Genomic DNA, 19581 nt, shown 5'->3' with positions numbered 1-19581 from the left:
GAGAGAGGCATGCATGGAGTACATACCAGAAGGCAGTGTAGCTGAAGAACTCGACGCCGACGGACATGAACATGAGGGCCGCCGACGAGCAGGCAGCCTGCCCGATCCGGAGCCCCAGGCTGCCGGCGCTACCGACGGCGCCGGGCCCCGCGCTCCTCCCGCGATCCATCCACAGGAGGCGACGCGCTCACACCGCCGTCTCATCCCATGCGCGCCGAACCAACACACGCAGCCGTCGCCTTCCTCGTCCCGCACACCTGTCGGCCTCTCACGCGCGCGCCCTGCTATCTCCGGCTCGATCCTGCGACGAGGCAGCGGAGATATATGGAGGGAATGATGATGCGAGTGCGAGTGCGAGTGCGCGAGGGGGGAACAAAAGGCAGGGGGAACAGGATGAAAAGCTCAGGGCTTTGGGTGGACGGACGGGGGCCACCGGGCACTGGCGTGGGAGGGGAGCAGATTGATTCCTCTTCCTCTAGATTCTCTGCCTTTCTCAAGAGCCTTTTGATCGCCATGGCTGCCGCTTCCCGGTCTCGATCTCTCGCCCGTCGCCGTCTCCACCTGGATCACACTCGTGTACACGACACTGCCTAGACTATTGGTGAAACAAGTGTCGGTAAACCACACGTCTGTGCACGCTCCGGCCGCCGATCACGACGTCCGGGGAGACGTGGCGGCGCCGGGCACGCACGTAGACGCGGAAGGTGCGAGATCGGGGTCGGCGATATGAGTATGACTGGTCGTAACAAGGGGCGACGACGGGTGCGGTGGCTCTCGTGTCTTCAGGTGGATGCCGCATGGCACAGTGCCAGTGGTCTGGACGATCGATCGGTCACTGTTCGACCAAGTTGTGATGAGAGTGGAGAATAATCTCTGCAATGGAATCCGACAATATCTGCAAGGAAAAGGGTTAGAGGATAGGATGGCAGCCTTGAGGGGAAGAATGTGCTCTGCGCGCATTGGATGGCTGCGGTTGCATCGCGACAGACATGGAAAAAAAAGACAGGAAAAGAAAGGTGCTCCCTACGTTTTTTAATTCGGGAAAAAAAAGACAGACAAACGTTCACAGTGACAGGAAAAGAAAGGTGCTCCCTCCGTTTTTTCATCAGCCAAAACGTCAATCTAGAAATGGTTATGCCGGCCCATTCTCTCAGCGCTTGAAATTTTCTTTCCTCCCTTGGAATTACAGCCCTTTTTTATTTTTTTGCTTTCCTTTTGAAACCAGAGTATCTCTTCTCTTAAGTACTAATATAAGGTCCCTAGTGAAAGAACATGCGGTGCCTTCATGTTTGATTTTGGTAATTGACTAGTAAATGCGCACGTGCAGCGCACGTTAATATTTAGGAATATATTAATTGCATGCGAATATTAGGTATGCTATTATTTGTGTGTTAATCTATGATTAGTGCAATATTTGGTATGATATTAATTGCATGTTAAACATGTTTAATGCTCGCCATTGGAGCAGTCTAGGTCGCTGGATTAACTTAGTTCGATGGCCGAGATCAATTGGATCTGCCCCTTTGGGTATTTTTATATTGGTATAGATGACAATCTCTATGGGCTAATGGTTGCCTTGAGTTATATTTGAAGGTTTTTTCCATAGGCTTTTCTTGGAGTACATGTGTTGGTTTCAAGGAGAGTTTGTGTCGACCAAGGTGTTATTCAAGGAATTATCCAAAGATTGGTCATTTGAGAGTTGAGCTTATTGCAAGCATGTCTTGAAGAAGAAGATTGTGTGATCATTCATGTTTACCTTCAAGACATCATCCAAACGAAGAGAGTTGGAAAGATTCAAGGTTGATCAAGACTAAGTCAAGAGTGAATCAAGTTGATCAACTCACAAAGCGTAGAAGATGTACCGAGAGGGATCAAGTGATCCCATGGTTTGGTAAGCATTGTTTGTGCTTTGTGTACTAACCCATGGTCTATGTGAGAGTTCTACGTGGGGTTAGGTACGTGTTCATGGGCTTGTGTCAAGAGGAAGATATCACTCAACCCATGGAGAGGATGACATCAAGTGGTGATCGTCATCAAGATTGTCGTGTGCAAGTTCAAGTGGATCATCGCGAAGAGATCAAGTGCTTGAAGCTTGTCGGCCATTGTGGTGACAATGGACTTGTGAAGATGTGCCGAAGAGTGGCCCACCCATAATGGACTATGGGGGAGCAATCATCTAGTCTTCATCGTGCCAACGCAATCAAGTAAGGTAGTCCACCTTGAGGGAGTCAAAATCGTCATCATCTAGCTCAAGTGGACCATGTGCAAGGCAAAGGTTTGCTCTTGATAGGTTTTCTATTTTACCGGTCTCATGGTGGTAGTTTGGAGACCGGGTTATAGGATCGTTTGCCGAACTATCAAGGGGGGCTCTCAAGTTGGTAGCTTGATCGTATCGTTAGTAGAGAGCTCAAACCATTGCATCCTTGCATCATCTTTCTTGGTTCTTGTTTGGTTCTCTTTGTGAGTCTTAGAGCTTACGGTCATCTTGTTGGCAAGCTTGAGTTCATCGAAAACGGAGTTTGCTTGCATCTTCTATGATGTTTTCGATGTTGGAGGTTTTGCCGGTTCTTCTCGGTTGGAGGTTTCACTCCTCTTTTTGTTAGGCATACCTCCCCTGCCTCTTCTTACTATAACCAGACGCTGTTTTGATGCTACTCGTCGTCTTGTTTCCAACAAGCTTGAGTTTGCTCAATTCGGAGCTCATATGCAGAAGTTATGGCAGTTCTTGTTTTCTTGAGTGTGGTTTTTGTCAGGGTCCCAGCGGTAGTACCGTGGTACCCAGCGGTAGTACCGCTGAGGGGTCTCAAGCGGCAGTACCGCTCCGCAGCAGTAGTACAGGCGGTGACTCCTCAACAGTACTACCGCTGGCTTACCAAGTCCCTACCGCGTCGATTCGAGGGGTCTTTTTCTATGTCGGATTGTGCGGTACCTCGCTACGACAGTAGTGCGGTAGTACCGCTCCTTAGCGGTAGTACCGCCCTTCCTCCGCGGTAGTACCGCCCGGTTCCCTCTTTCCCTTTCCCCTTCGTTCTGCGCGGCAGTACCGCCGAAGGGAGCGGTAGTACCACTTAACCCAGCGGTAGTACCGCTGTCTCCTGCGGCACTACTGCCCCAAGGTTCATGTTTTGTTGCTCCTTTTCTCTGTTTCTTCTGCCTGAGCGGTAGTACCGCTCGTGTGCGGGCTGAGCACATAACGGTTGGATTTCCCCCCTCCTATAAAAGGGGGTCTTCTTCCCCATTGAACCTTATCCTTTGAACTCGTGTTCTTCCCCCATTGTTGACCTTCTTCGAGCTTGCTAACTCTCAATCCCTCCATGGATTCTTGCTAGTTTTTGAGGGAAAAGAGAGAGGAGATCTAGATCCACATTTCCACCAATCACTTTCTCCTCTATGTGAGTGGAACCCCTTGGATCTAGATCTTGGAGTTCTTGGTGTTCTCTTTCTTGTTCTTCCTCTCATTTTCCTCCCTAGCATTAGTTGCTTCGGTGGGATTTGAGAGAGAAGGACTTGGGCACTCCGTGTGCCCTTGCCATTGCATTTGGTGCATCGGTTTGAGTTCTCCACGTGATACGTGGAAGTTACAAGTTGAGAAGCTTATTACTCTTGGGTGCTTGGTATCCTTGAGCTTGTTCCTCTTGGGTGCTTGGGCGCCCTAGACGGTTGTTGGTGTTCGGAGCTCAATCATTGTAGTGCAAAGCTCCGGGCAAGCGTCGGGGTCTCCAATTAGGTTGTGGAGATCGCCCCGAGCAATTTGACGGGTACCGATGACCGCCCCCAAGCGTTGCCAAAGTGTACGGGTTCGGTGACCGCCCCCAAGGGTTGCCATTTGTATGGGTTCGGTGACCGCCCTCAAGGGTCCCTTAGTGGAATCACGGCATCTTGCATTGTGCGAGAGTGTGAGGAGATTACGGTGGCCCTAGTGGCTTCTTGGGGAGCATTGTGTCTCCACACCGCTCCAAACGGAGATTAGCATCCGCAAGGGTGTGAACTTCGGGATACATTGTCGTCTCCTCGTGCCTCGGTTATCTCTTACCCGAGCCCTTTACTTATGCACTTTACTTTGTGATAGCCATATTGTTTCTTGTCATTGTTGGGTTTCGAAGTAATTTCAAAAAATTTCCTACGCGCACACAGGATCATGTGATGCATAGCAACGAGAGGAGAGTGTTGTCTATGTACCCAACGCAGACCGACTGCGGAAGCAATGACACGACGTAGAGGAAGTAGTCGTACGTCTTCACGATCCAACCGATCAAGCATCGAAACTACGGCACCTCCGAGTTCGAGCACACGTTCAGCTCGATGACGATCCCCGGACTCCGATCCAGCAAAGTGTCGGGGAAGAGTTTCGTCAGCACGACGGCGTGGTGACGATCTTGATGAACTACAGCAGCAGGGCTTCGCCTAAACTCTGCTACAGTATTATCGAGGAATATGGTGGCAGGGGGCACCGCACACGGCTAAGGAATCGATCACGTGGATCAACTTGTGTCAACTTGTGTGTTTAGAGGTGCCCCTGCCTCCGTATATAAAGGAGGAGAGGAGGGGAGGCTGGCCGGCCAAAGAGGGAGGCGCAGGAGAGTCCTACTCCCTCTGGGAGTAGGATTCCTCCCCCCAATCCTAGTCCAACTAGGATTCCTCGGAGGGGAAGGGAGAGAGGGGGGCCGGCCACCTTCTCCTAGTCCTAATAGGACTAGGGGAGGGAAAGAGGCGCAGCCACCTTGGGCTGCCCCTTTCTCCTTTCCACTAAGGCCCATGATGGCCCATATGGCTCCCGGGGGGTTCCGGTAACCTCCCGGTAACCCGGTAAAATCCCGATTTCACCCGGAACACTTCCGATGTCCAAACATAGGCTTCCAATATATCAATCTTTACGTCTCGACCATTTCGAGACTCCTCGTCATGTCCGTGATCACATCCGGGACTCCGAACAACCTTCGGTACATCAAAATGCATAAACTCATAATATAACTGTCATCGTAACCTTAAGCGTGCGGACCCTACGGGTTCGAGAACAATGTAGACATGACCGAGACATGTCTCTGGTCAATAACCAATAGCGGGACCTGGATGCTCATATTGGCTCCTACATATTCTACGAAGATCTTTATCGGTCAGACCGCATAACAACATACGTTGTTCCCTTTGTCATCGGTATGTTACTTGCCCGAGATTCGATCGTCGGTATCCAATACCTAGTTCAATCTCGTTAACGGCAAGTCTCTTTACTCGTTCCGTAATACATCATCTCACAACTAACATATTAGTTGTAATGCTTGCAAGGCTTATGTGATGTGTATTACCGAGAGGGCCCAGAGATACCTCTCCGACAATCGGAGTGACAAATCCTAATCTCGAAATACGCCAACCCAACATCGACCATTGGAGACACCTGTAGTACTCCTTTATAATCACCCATTTACGTTGTGACGTTTGGTAGTACCCAAAGTGTTCCTCCGGTAAACGGGAGTTGCATAATCTCATAGTCGTAGGAACATGTATAAGTCATGAAGAAAGCAATAGCAACATACTAAACGGTCAGGTGCTAAGCTAATGGAATGGGTCATGTCAATCAGATCATTCTACTAATGATGTGACCTCGTTAATCAAATAACAACTCATTGTTCATGGTTAGGAAACATAACCATCTTTGATTAACGAGCTAGTCAAGTAGAGGCATACTAGTGACACTCTGTTTGTCTATGTATTCACACATGTATTATGTTTCCGGAAAATACAATTCTAGCATGAATAATAAACATTTATCATGATTATAAGGAAATAAATAATAACTTTATTATTGCCTCTAGGGCATATTTCCTTCAGTCTCCCACTTGTACTAGAGTCAATAATCTAGATTACACTGTAATGAATCTAACACCCATGGAGCTTTGGTGCTGATCATGTTTTGCTCGTGGAAGAGGCTTAGTCAACGGGTCTGCAATATTCAGATCCGTATGTATCTTGCAAATCTCTATGTCTCCCACCTGGACTAGATCCCGGATGGAGTTGAAGCGTCTCTTGATGTGTTTGGTCCTTTTGTGAAATCTGGATTCCTTTGCCAAGGCAATTGCACCAGTATTGTCACAAAAGATTTTCATTGGACCCGATGCACTAGGTATGACACCTAGATCGGATATGAACTCCTTCATCCAGACTCCTTCATTTGCTGCTTCCGAAGCAGCTATGTATTCCGCTTCACATGTAGATCCCGCTACGACGCTTTGTTTAGAACTGCACCAACTGACAGCTCCACTGTTTAATGTAAACACGTATCCGGTTTGCGATTTAGAATCGTCCGGATCAGTGTCAAAGCTTGCATCAACGTAACCTTTTACGATGAGCTCTTTGTCACTTCCATATACGAGAAACATATCCTTAGTCCTTTTCAGGTATTTCAGGATGTTCTTGACCGCTGTCCAGTGATCCATTCCTGGATTACTTTGGTACCTCCCTGCTAAACTTATAGCAAGGCACACATCAGGTCTGGTACACAGCATTGCATACATGATAGAGCCTATGGCTGATGCATAGGGAACATCTTTCATATTCTCTCTATCTTCTGCAGTGGTCGGGCATTGAGTCTTACTCAATTTCACACCTTGTAACACAGGCAAGAACCCTTTCTTTGCTTGATCCATTTTGAATTTCTTCAAAATTTTGTCAAGGTATGTGCTTTGTGAAAGTCCAATTAAGCGTCTTGATCTGTCTCTATAGATCTTAATGCCTAATATGTAAGCAGCTTCACCGAGTTCTTTCATTGAAAAACTTTTATTCAAGTATCCCTTTATGCTATCCAGAAATTCTATATCATTTCCAATCAGTAATATGTCATCCACATATAATATCAGAAATGCTACAGAGCTCCCACTCACTTTCTTGTAAATACAGGCTTCTCCAAAAGTCTGTATAAAACCAAATGCTTTGATCACACTATCAAAACGTTTATTCCAACTCCGAGAGGCTTGCACCAGTCCATAAATGGATCGCTGGAGCTTGCACACTTTGTTAGCTCCCTTTGGATCGACAAAACCTTCTGGTTGCATCATATACAACTCTTCTTCCAGGAATCCATTCAGGAATGCAGTTTTGACATCCATTTGCCAAATTTCATAATCATAAAATGCGGCAATTGCTAACATGATTCGGACGGACTTAAGCATCGCTACGGGTGAGAAGGTCTCATCGTAGTCAATTCCTTGAACTTGCCGAAAACCTTTTTGCGACAAGTCGAGCTTTGTAGACAGTAACATTACCATCAGCGTCAGTCTTCTTCTTAAAGATCCATTTATTCTCAATCGCTTGCCGATCATCGGGCAAGTCAACCAAAGTCCATACTTTGTTCTCATACATGGATCCCATCTCAGATTTCATGGCTTCTAGCCACTTTGCGGAATCTGGGCTCACCATCGCTTCTTCATAGTTCGTAGATTCATCATGATCTAGTAGCATGACCTCCAGAACAGGATTACCGTACCACTCTGGTGCGGATCTTACTCTGGTTGATCTACGAAGTTCAGTAGTATCTTGATCTGAAGTTTCATGATCATTATCATTGGCTTCCTCACTAACTGGTGTAGGTGTCACTGAAACAGTTTTCTGTGATGAACTACTTTCCAGTAAGGGAGCAGGTACAGTTACCTCGTCAAGTTCTACTTTCCTCCCACTCACTTCTTTCGAGAGAAACTCCTTCTCTAGAAATGATCCATTCTTAGCAACAAATGTTTTGCCTTCGGATCTGTGATAGAAGGTGTACCCAACAGTTTCCTTTGGGTATCCTATGAATACACATTTCTCCGATTTGGGTTCGAGCTTATCAGGTTGAAGCTTTTTCACATAAGCATCGCAGCCTCATACTTTAAGAAACGACAACTTTGGTTTCTTGCCAAACCATAGTTCATAAGGCGTCGTCTCAACGGATTTTGATGGTGCCCTATTTAACGTGAATGCGGCCGTCTCTAAAGCATATCCCCAAAATGATAGCGGTAAATCTGTAAGAGACATCATAGATCGCACCATATCTAGTAAAGTACGATTACGACGTTCGGACACACCATTACGCTGTGGTGTTCCGGGGGGCGTGAGTTGCGAAACTATTCCACAGTTTTTCAAATGTACACCAAACTCGTAACTCAAATATTCTCCTCCACGATCAGATCGTAGAAACTTTATTTTCTTGTTACGATGATTTTCAACTTCACTCTGAAATTCTTTGAACTTTTCAAATGTTTCAGACTTATGCTTCATTAAGTAGATATATCCATATCTGCTCAAATCATCTGTGAAGGTGAGAAAATAACGATATCCGTCACGAGCCTCAATATTCATCGGACCACATACATCGGTATGTATGATTTCCAACAAATCTGTTGCTCTCTCCATAGTACCGGAGAACGGTGTTTTAGTCATCTTGCCCATGAGGCACGGTTCGCAAGTACCAAGTGATTCATAATCAAGTGGTTCCAAAAGTCCATTAGTATGGAGTTTCTTCATGCGTTTTACACCGATATGACCTAAACGACAGTGCCACAAATAAGTTGCACTTTCATTATCAACTCTGTATCTTTTGGTTTCAACATTATGAATATGTGTATTACTACTATCGAGATTTAGTAAGAATAGACCACTCTTCAAGGGTGCATGACCATAAAAGATATTACTCATATAAATAGAACAACCATTATTCTCTGATTTAAATGAATAACCGTCTCGCATTAAACAAGATCCAGATATAATGTTCATGCTCAACGCTGGCACCAAATAACAATTATTTAGGTCTAATATTAATCCCGAAGGTAGATGTAGAGGTAGCGTGCCGACCGCGATCACATCGACTTTGGAACCGTTTCCCACGCGCATCGTCACCTCGTCCTTTGCCAGTGCCCGCTTATTCTGTAGTCCCTGTTTCGAGTTGCAAATATTAGCAACAGAACCAGTATCAAATACCCAGGTGCTACTGCGAGCATTGGTAAGGTACAGATCAATAACATGTATATCACATATACCTTTGTTCACCTTGCCATCCTTCTTATCCGCCAAATACTTGGGGCAGTTCCGCTTCCAGTGACCAGTCTGCTTGCAGTAGAAGCACTCAGTTTCAGGCTTAGGTCTAGACTTGGGTTTCTTCTCTTGAGCAGCAACTTGCTTGCCGTTCTTTTTGAAGTTCCCCTTTTTCTTCCCTTTGCCCTTTTTCTTGAAACTAGTGGTCTTGTTAACCATCAACACTTGATGCTCCTTCTTGATTTCTACCTCCGCAGCTTTTAGCATTGCGAAGAGCTCGGGAATAGTCTTGTTCATCCCTTGCATATTATAGTTCATCACGAAGCTCTTGTAGCTTGGTGGCAGTGATTGGAGAATTCTGTCAATGACGCAATCATCTGGAAGATTAACTCCCAATTGAATCAAGTGATTATTATACCCAGACATTTTGAGTATATGCTCACTGACAGAACTGTTCTCTTCCATCTTGCAGCTATAGAACTTATTGGAGACTTCATATCTCTCAATCCGGGCATTTGCTTGAAATATTAACTTCAACTCCTGGAACATATCATATGCTCCATGACGTTCAAAACGTCGTTGAAGTCCCGATTCTAAGCCGTAAAGCATGGCACACTGAACTATCGAGTAGTCATCAGCTTTGCTCTGCCAGACGTTCATAACATCTGGCGTTGCTCCAGCAACAGGCCTGGCACCCAGCGGTGCTTCCAGGACGTAATTCTTCTGTGCAGCAATGAGGATAATCCTCAAGTTACGGACCCAGTCCGTGTAATTGCTACCATCATCTTTCAACTTTGCTTTCTCAAGGAACGCATTAAAATTTAACGGAACAACAGCACGAGCCATCTATCTACAATCAACATAAACAAGCAAGATACTATCACGGACTAAGTTAATGATAAATTTTAAGTTCAATTAATCATATTATTAAAGAACTCCCACTTAGATAGACATCCCTCTAATCCTCTAAGTGATCACGTGATCCAAATCAACTAAACCATGTCCGATCATCACGTGAGATGGAGTAGTTTCATCGGTGAACATCATTATGTTGATCATATCTACTATATGATTCACGCTCGACCTTTCGGTCTCCGTGTTCCGAGGCCATATCTGCATATGCTAGGCTCGTCAAGTTTAACCTGAGTATTCTGCGTGCGCAACTGTTTTGCACCCGTTGTATTTGAACGTAGAGCCTATCACACCCGATCATCACGTGGTGTCTCAGCACGAAGAACTTTTGCAACGGTGCATACTCAGGGAGAACACTTCTTGATAATTTAGTGAGAGATCATCTTATAATGCTACCGTCAATCAAAGCAAGATAAGATGCATAAAAAGATAAACATCACATGCAATCAATATAAGTGATATGATATGGCCATCATCATCTTGTGCTTGTGATCTCCATCTCCGAAGCACCGTCATGATCACCATCGTCACCGGTGCGACACCTTGATCTCCATCGTAGCATCGTTGTCGTCTCGCCAATCTTATGCTTCCACGACTATCACCAACGTAGTAATAAAGTAAAGCATTACATCGCGATTGCATTGCATACAATAAAGCGACAACCATATGGCTCCTGCCAGTTGCCGATAACTTGGTTACAAAACATGATCATCTCATACAATTAAATTCAGCATCATGCCTTGACCATATCACATCACAACATGCCCTGCAAAAACAAGTTAGACGTCCTCTACTTTGTTGTTGCATGTTTTACGTGGCTGCTACGGGCTTAAGTAAGAACCAATCTCACCTACGCATCAAAACCACAACGATAGTTTGTCAAATAGACTCCGTTTTAACCTTCGCAAGGACCGGGCGTAGCCATACTTGGTTCAACTAAAGTTGGAGAGGCAGTCGCCCACAAGCCATCTCTGTGCAAAGCACGTCGAGGGAACCGGTCTCGCGTAAGCGTACGCGTAAGGTTGGTCCGGGTCGTCTCGTCCAACAATACCGCTGAACCAAAATATGACATGCTGGTAGGCAGTATGACTTGTATCGTCCACAACTCACTTGTGTTCTACTCGTGCATATAACATCAACATCATTAACCTAGGCTCTGATACCACTGTTGGGTTTCGAAGTAATTTCAAAAATTTTCCTACGCGCACACAGGATCATGTGATGCATAGCAACGAGAGGAGAGTGTTGTCTACGTACCCAACGCAGACCGACTGCGGAAGCAATGACACGACGTAGAGGAAGTAGTCGTACGTCTTCACGATCCAACCGATCAAGCATCGAAACTACGGCACCTCCGAGTTCGAGCACACGTTCAGCTCGATGACGATCCCCGGACTCCGATCCAGCAAAGTGTCGGGGAAGAGTTTCGTCAGCACGACGGCGTGGTGACGATCTTGATGAACTACAGCAGCAGGGCTTCGCCTAAACTCTGCTACAGTATTATCGAGGAATATGGTGGCAGGGGGCACCGCACACGGCTAAGGAATCGATCACGTGGATCAACTTGTGTCAACTTGTGTGTTTAGAGGTGCCCCTGCCTCCGTATATAAAGGAGGAGAGGAGGGGAGGCTGGCCGGCCAAAGAGGGAGGCGCAGGAGAGTCCTACTCCCTCTGGGAGTAGGATTCCTCCCCCCAATCCTAGTCCAACTAGGATTCCTCGGAGGGGAAGGGAGAGAGGGGGGCCGGCCACCTTCTCCTAGTCCTAATAGGACTAGGGGAGGGGAAAGAGGCGCAGCCACCTTGGGCTGCCCCTTTCTCCTTTCCACTAAGGCCCATGATGGCCCATATGGCTCCCGGGGGGTTCCGGTAACCTCCCGGTAACCCGGTAAAATTCCGATTTCACCCGGAACACTTCCGATGTCCAAACATAGGCTTCCAATATATCAATCTTTACGTCTCGACCATTTCGAGACTCCTCGTCATGTCCGTGATCACATCCGGGACTCCGAACAACCTTCGGTACATCAAAATGCATAAACTCATAATATAACTGTCATCGTAACCTTAAGCGTGCGGACCCTACGGGTTCGAGAACAATGTAGACATGACCGAGACATGTCTCTGGTCAATAACCAATAGCGGGACCTGGATGCCCATATTGGCTCCTACATATTATACGAAGATCTTTATCGGTCAGACCGCATAACAACATACGTTGTTCCCTTTGTCATCGGTATGTTACTTGCCCGAGATTCGATCGTCGGTATCCAATACCTAGTTCAATCTCGTTAACGGCAAGTCTCTTTACTCGTTCCGTAATACATCATCTCACAACTAACATATTAGTTGTAATGCTTGCAAGGCTTATGTGATGTGTATTACCGAGAGGGCCCAGAGATACCTCTCCGACAATCGGAGTGACAAATCCTAATCTCGAAATACGCCAACCCAACATCGACCATTGGAGACACCTGTAGTACTCCTTTATAATCACCCATTTACGTTGTGACGTTTGGTAGTACCCAAAGTGTTCCTCCGGTAAACGGGAGTTGCATAATCTCATAGTCGTAGGAACATGTATAAGTCATGAAGAAAGCAATAGCAACATACTAAACGGTCAGGTGCTAAGCTAATGGAATGGGTCATGTCAATCAGATCATTCTACTAATGATGTGACCTCGTTAATCAAATAACAACTCATTGTTCATGGTTAGGAAACATAACCATCTTTGATTAACGAGCTAGTCAAGTAGAGGCATACTAGTGACACTCTGTTTGTCTATGTATTCACACATGTATTATGTTTCCGGAAAATACAATTCTAGCATGAATAATAAACATTTATCATGATTATAAGGAAATAAATAATAACTTTATTATTGCCTCTAGGGCATATTTCCTTCAGTCATAGATCTTGCTATCACATAGTTGCTTATCTTTCTTAGCATAAGTTGTTGGTGCACATAGGTGAGCCTAATTGTTTTAGGTTTTGTGCTTGGCAAATTAACCGCTAGGTTTATTCTGCATTTGTTCAAGCCTAAACCGTAATTATTTTAAAACGCCTATTCACCCCCCCCCCTCTAGGCGACATCCACGATCTTTCACCTAGGAATGAAGCCTCTTGGTGCATCAAGGTAGTTTTTCCATTCATGGCCCCACATGTCAGGGAGTGGATCGATAGTGGGCAGTTGTCGAGCCTATCCGCAGAAGAACGTGATGTTCCTACGCCACACTGTTTGAGAGACAAATCTTTAAATTCATTGATATTTTATTTTAAATTTATGAATTTTTTTAAATGTATGAACAGTTTTTAAATTTGGGGAACTTCTTTTGAAATCCAAGAACATTTTTTTAAGTCATGGACATTTTCTTTTGAGAGAAACATTTTATGAAATTCGTAAAAAATTTCTAAATTTGCGAATATTTTCTAAATTCGTGAACATTTTAAAATTCATGAACCATGTTTTCAAATTATAAACATCTTATAAATTTATGAACTTTTAATTTTTTTACCATGTTTTTTTACATTTCAGAGCATTTTATATTTTTTGGAACATTGTAAAGATCCTCTCTAGTTGTTTCAACTTTCGTTCCTCTTTGATTTTTCCTTCGCTTCTCCAGATGGTCGAGGCCCAACTGGGGGACTAGCCGGCTAACAGAAGCGCATTCTAGGGCATGCGTGTTTGGTTTTAGCCAACCAACTCAAAAATACCTCCTATATTTTGACCTAATTTTTTCATCACCGCCACTTCCTGATCCGAGGAGAACATGGATTTAGCTCTTTTGCGGCACCCTGTCGAAGGGGAAATCGATCTTCGTCAACATCTCATCGTCCCTTGCATCATTCCGCGCCTGCAGGATGGAAACATTCTCGGGTCCTGTCCTGCAAGAACCTCTTTCTTCTGACCGCCAGGCCCCTGCTTCTCTCCCATGCGGCAGAGCCACAACAAAGCGCACATCCCCTGCCACGGAAACGCTCTCGGGACCTGTCATGTACGAGCCACTTTCCAAGCGCTATGGCCTTAGCGTCACCGTGCCCACCTTGGACAGCTCCAGCGCAATGCGGAGGGCCAGCTCTCGTCGACTCGAAGTTGGAACAGTTGCCGGGGCTCGACATCTCACCGGAGTCGTCGGATTCGATCCATGTCGAAGAAATCGGAGAGAGGAGAAGAGGGGACAAAGCGAGAGAGGAGAGTGAAGTGAGTTAGGGTTCCGGATTGGGGGTTTTGTGGGGACGGAGTGGGGTTGGTGGTGGACCAGGCTGACGTGGCGGACGCGCCCGGGTGCGCCCCGGCCGCCCCATATCCGCTCTACATTTGGGCTAGATATGAGGGGCGCCAGACAGCCCTAGCGTTTGAGACCGGTTTGAGGAGTACGGGCGGGTCAGTTTTTTTAACCGGTCAGTAACCGATCCTCCGCCGAGGCGCCGGGCTGTAGATGCTCTTGGGTTCTCAATTTAGAGGTGGAAAGGATGATTAGAGCATTTGTTACATCTTAAGGCAAAGCTTTGTCCAATTTACAATATTTAGAGGCGGAATGGATGATTAGAGCATTTGTTACATCTTAAGGCAAAGCTTTGTCCACTTTACAATATTGGATGAAATATTCTTTCAACGAGTGGCCATGTTTCCATCAATAGCGATACGTTTATAGTGACTTCATCAATCTCAATACCATTCGACAGTCTCTCGATTCATAGCGATATGTTTATAGTGATTTTGTCAATCTCAAGACCGTTTATAGTGATTTCATTAATCTCAAGACCATTCGACAGTCTCTTGATTCATATTAGTGAGCGTATGGACATGTTTGTGAGCTCATAGGTGGGAGTGTCTGTGCGTGTTTGTGAGAGTTTACATCTGTAATGTGTTTCTATTAAAACTATATTGGGTGATAATAGGCTGATAAAGCATTACATGCACGCAATATACGACCAAACACGAGAGAATTTAGACAGCAGCTCGACTTCAATACACCAATCAACAGTGATGATGTTCTTATTGATGGTTCTGTACACCCAAATCAAGGAAACAAGGATTCTGATACCAAAACTACAACAAATCGAAACATGTGTCCATCAAAAGGTACAAACATGCACAGCTCATCGGCTCCGAACGACCCACACCGAATCAACATCAATAACGTCCACAGGATGAATTACCAAACATCGAACAGAACTGCACAAGGCAATCAATGGCGATACTGATAGCAGTAGATGTCCTACAGGAGCCAGAGCACCAGGACCCAGACTGGGTAGACGAAGAGCAGGACGATGCCGATGGTGTTGGAGACGCCATTGGCCTTCCTGAAGGCCTCCCTGAAGCCTCCTGACACCCTGATGTGCTCTTGGAGCAGGTAGCACCCGATGGCGAGGCATATGAAGACGCCGACAAGATCGTTCCTGAAGTGCTCCGCGAAGAGGCTGGGGGCGACCACCGTGAGAAGAATCAGAGAGCCAGGCAGCTCTAGCCAATCTGATACACATGATGAAAATCATTGTGAGATGTCTGTAACATTTTAACGGCTTATTAAGTACTTCCTCTGTCCCATAATATAAGAACGTTTTTGAAGCTATGTTAGCTTCAAAAATGATCTTATATTATGGGACGGAGGGAGTAGATGAAAAATAAGGACACATTTTTCGGTAGTGTTATATAAGCTGAAAAATATCTTCACAGGGCACAACAAAGATGAGAAATGCAACACATAGAGATAATTTGCTAGGGGCAGCAAGGATAGGTAAAAGAATAGATAGGAAATGATACCAGGGAAGTGACGCGGGAAGAAGAGCCGCAGGATGACTACAACGAATGCAATCCAGGCACCAACCTCTCCCCTGCAATTTTGATGTTTGATGATCACAAATTTGATTCAAATACCTATATCTAATGCTGTACAATTAAAGCAACAGAGGATATTGCACCATGGAAGTATCAGCCAGTAAGGCAGAGGCAGTGATCCTTCAACCGATAGACAACAAGCATGAAAAAATACCTCGACTTTTGCAGTGAGGTAGCAATATGTTAAAATAACCTATATTGAGCATGTATCTTACCTCACTTTATCAACAACCTATAAAGTCCTTTGAGCCTATCCTCAGTGAAGTGACCTTTTTTTAAGAAGACCGACACTCTGGCACTATAGCCGGTGATATCAACCAACAATGAACAATATCTTACCTCGCTTTATCAACAACCTAATGCACTATTTTTTCATTCTGGAAAACATACATGAAATATTTCGATTTTCTAAGTTCAGAATTTCAGATATTTCAAATTGGTTAATCCGCAGGAATGCAACAATCCTCCACAGCTACTAACAACTGCATTTAAACTGAAAACATGAACTGATGCTGCAGAAGGGAAATTGCGACCATAACCACCTTACGAGAGAGAATAGTACACCAGGCAGGGTGAAGAAAATGTAAGGGACCAAGAGTCCCGTCAGCATGTTGGTCTTCCAGTTGGTCTTGTCCAATACCAAGAGGTACCTGCAGTAGATGAGAACAGCAAAGTTCAGATAATGCATAATCCGGCGACCAACCGACAATTGCCAAGAAGGTAGCAATCTCAGGTTAAGTGGACACACAAACTCCTCAACTCCTCTAAGTTTTCAAAGTAAAGATTGAACAGAAAATCATATATAGGCCGCAGAATCATCCTAACAGGTAACAGCTTAACATCACAGCATATACGCTTTGATAAGGTCCGACTTCTGTCTATATGTTAGGGATGTTTGCTTCGCAAGTCCCACAAAATTAATGGTGAACATTTCCTACCAAGCTACCGTTTTCACCGAGGCTTTGGCACGAATTTGACAGCGTTCGGCATCTCCCTCTAGGATACCGCAGTTAAATTACACGCTCAAGCTTACTAAAAAATTACTGCTTCCAAGGGAATATGCTGTCGCGATGTTTTCTCGCAGGCATCTCAACTGCTCCCTGGCGTGATCCTCCCGAAATGGTCAGGAGGCGAGGGAGATCGGAGATCCCCTTTGCAGAAACAAAGCTCGTCCCAGCAAGGAAAATAGAAGGGAAGAAAGGGGAATACTGACACGGCGGCGATGAAGGCGAGCCACTTGAGGAAGTGGCGGCCGAAGCCGAGGCCGCCGCCGAGGACGATGGCGTGGTTGGCGAGCTTCCGCGCGGCCAGGCCCAGCTCCCGCAGGTCCGACTCGAGCAGCGCCTGCGCCGCCTCCGACGCGCCGGACGCCGCGCCCGCCTTCATCGCGAGGAACGACGGCGCCATCTCCCCCGAGTCGCCGAGACCTCGAGAATTCTCAAGATGGATGGATGGATGGGCTCGGGTCTGAGTTAGCTGGACCTTGCTGGGGTCGACGGAACGGAACAGGTGGCGCTCGGTCTCGACACTTCTCTACACACCCGCTGGACGGACACGTGGGGAACAGATCGCAACTGTATTATTGCATGCATGCAGTATCTTAGCTTTAGCTTGCTGTCACGGGATTTGACTTTTGACCACAATATGTATTTTTGTATTATGTGCTCCCTCCGCTATGTGTATTTGACAAATCTAAGACAAGTAATTTGCAACGGAGGTAGTATTACAGGAATGCTTGTTCGACATATTATAAGAGGTTCCAAAGATTGTTCGCTTTTATTTTTATGTCTAAAAATAAACTTACAGTCCCTCCAAATTACTTGTCTTAGACTCGAGACGAAGAGAGTTATCATTTAGGCCTTGTTCGGTTGAAGCAAAATTAAAAGGGATTGAAATGGATTAAATCCCATACAAGTCAAAATCTCATTCAGTCCCCTCCAAACCTCTCTAACCCCCTACAGGAGAGGTTTAACCGAACAAGGCCGTAGCGATTCTTGTGTTACAAAGATTGTTCACTTTTTTATAAGGTTCCTCCGTGGTTCTGAAGATCTCCCACCATAGTATGAAGAAAACTAATATAGGGTGCGATTAGAGTAATTAATAAGCTCATAACACATCAGTTGCACGTGACCATCATACGGACATCTATGAGAGAACATGGCCAGCAGCTCATCACTTGAATGCACCCACCGATCAACAGAGCAGACGTTTTTATTGATGGCTATGTACCCACAGATCAAGGAAACAAATTAAGACGTGACACCAAATCGAAACATGGCCGAGACATTCAACAGGTACAAGAGCGCATGGTTCATCGACACCAAATCGCCGGAGAAAAACATCACATGATGAACCCCAAAAACAGCGGCGAACGGTCTACAGGAACCACATGACGACGGCCCAGACCGGGTAGATGAAGAGGAGGAGGATGCCGATGGTGTTGGACCAGCCATTGGGCTTCTTGAAGGCCTCCTTGAGGCCACCCGACGCCTTGATGTGCTCGTGGAGCAGGTAGCACCCGATGACCAGGCACACGCCGACGCCGATGATGAGCCAGGAGCCCCGGAAGGTGTCGGCGAAGATGGCGGGGGCGACCACCGTGAGGAGGATCAGAGACCCAGGCAGCTCCAGCCAATCTGACAACATGATGCAAATCCCCATTGTGAGATTTATGCAACATTTTAAAGTTTAGCTTGTTGAGTACATGAAGGAATTTGCTAGGGGGCAACTATAAGCACAAGAAACAGAGAGCAAAATGATAGTACCAGGGAAGTGGCGCGGAAAGAACAGCCGCAGGACGACAAAAACGAACGCAACCCAGCTACCAATCTCCCCCCTGCAATTTTGATGTTGAGCAATCAGGAATTTGTTTCGTATATATGTACTCCCTCCGTTCCGAATTACCCGTCGCAAAAATGGATGTATCTAGATGTATTTTAGTTCTAGATACATCCATTTCTGAGACGAGTAATTTGAAACGGAGGGAGTATGTATGTAATAATGCTGTAAAATTGTAGCAGATCAACAGACGATATGGCATCATGGAAGTATCTGCAACTGCAACTAGCATCACTTATATAAGTATGAAAAAGGTAGCTTGAGTTCTGCAGCCAGGTAACAATAGCCCATATGCACAAGTTTTCATTTTTTATGATCTTCGGACCCTTGCCTATCATGTGAATCAATTGCCGAAAAATAACATCTTATATCTGCAGTAGTATTTTTCTCTTTTCATTTTTTCAAACAAGGAGGCGTCCTCAGTCCACTACTACTATCACTGATAAGTGATATCGGATCTAGTTTTCTTTTAAGAAGTGATATGGGAATAACCACGTCCAGACCAGCATCTAGTGCCGACACAAAAGCAAAGTACAAAAAAACTGAAGTAAACCACTGAAAGTGGATCCGGACCGCAGAACGCTAGCCAGCCACCAGCACCACAGCTGGATGTTCACCACTGTGTTTTCTTTCTCTTTTGGGGGAAAATATGTACGCAATATTTAGATTTTGTGAGCTAACATCTTTCAGACTGACGAGTTATTAATCCGTCGCAAAGCAACAGTTCCACAGCTCAGTGGAAATTGCATGCAAAATTTAAAATCTGAAGGGACGCTGCAGACTGCAGTAGTAGAGAATTTGCGAGGATAATCACCTTATGAAGCCGAAGAGCAGGCCGGGCATGGTGAAGAAAATGTAAGGGACCAAGAGCCCCGTCAGCATGTTGGTCTTCCAGTTGGTCTTGTCCAGCACCAACAGATATCTGCAGCAGCAGAAGAAGATAAACAGCGAGGTTCAGAGAGATGCGTAGCTCTGCGACAACTGACGGAAG

General features: G+C 45.7%; 3 protein-coding genes across 3 annotated transcripts in view; all 3 read right to left on the bottom strand.

Annotated features, from left to right (window-relative positions):
• LOC119303283 (CASP-like protein 5C1) overlaps positions 1 to 566 on the bottom strand; it is a 1618-nt gene extending 1052 nt beyond the window's left edge. Inside the window, exon 1 of the mRNA XM_037580396.1 lies at positions 27 to 566. Within this exon, the coding sequence (XP_037436293.1) occupies positions 27 to 169 (143 nt within the window). The 5' untranslated portion in view covers positions 170 to 566. The remainder of the gene's footprint in view (positions 1 to 26) is intronic.
• Positions 567 to 14873: 14307 nt separating this feature from the next.
• On the bottom strand, positions 14874 to 17247 carry LOC119303282 (cold-regulated 413 plasma membrane protein 1-like). The gene is made up of 4 exons (XM_037580395.1): positions 16966 to 17247; positions 16295 to 16402; positions 15678 to 15748; positions 14874 to 15386 (listed from the first exon to the last, which is right to left on the bottom strand). Exons 1-4 carry the CDS (start codon positions 17157 to 17159, stop codon positions 15133 to 15135), a joined length of 627 nt encoding a protein of 208 aa, XP_037436292.1. The 5' UTR covers positions 17160 to 17247; the 3' UTR covers positions 14874 to 15132.
• A 677-nt stretch (positions 17248 to 17924) lies between these two features.
• The window catches only part of LOC119303281 (cold-regulated 413 plasma membrane protein 1-like), a 1976-nt gene continuing 319 nt past the window's right edge, over positions 17925 to 19581 (bottom strand). Inside the window, exons 2-4 of the mRNA XM_037580394.1 lie at positions 19405 to 19512; positions 18518 to 18588; positions 17925 to 18388 (exon numbers count right to left, since the gene is read on the bottom strand). Coding sequence (XP_037436291.1) covers positions 18129 to 18388; positions 18518 to 18588; positions 19405 to 19512 — 439 coding nt within the window. The 3' untranslated portion in view covers positions 17925 to 18128. The remainder of the gene's footprint in view (positions 18389 to 18517; positions 18589 to 19404; positions 19513 to 19581) is intronic.

The sequence above is a fragment of the Triticum dicoccoides genome, chromosome 5A (assembly GCF_002162155.2).
Source record: "Triticum dicoccoides isolate Atlit2015 ecotype Zavitan chromosome 5A, WEW_v2.0, whole genome shotgun sequence".
NCBI lineage: Eukaryota > Viridiplantae > Streptophyta > Magnoliopsida > Poales > Poaceae > Triticum > Triticum dicoccoides.
This window is presented reverse-complemented; position numbering and strand designations above follow the sequence as displayed.

Excerpts from the sequence above, each read along its gene's own strand:
- LOC119303282 (XM_037580395.1), bottom strand. The coding sequence starts at position 17,159 with ATGGCGCCGTCGTTCCTCGCGATGAAGGCGGGCGCGGCGTCCGGCGCG. Across the intron at positions 16,403-16,965 it reads CTCGCCTTCATCGCCGCCGT|GTACCTCTTGGTATTGGACA; the intron begins GTCAGTATTCCC and ends CATCTACTGCAG. Across the intron at positions 15,387-15,677 it reads CTTCCCGCGTCACTTCCCTG|ATTGGCTAGAGCTGCCTGGC; the intron begins GTATCATTTCCT and ends CATGTGTATCAG.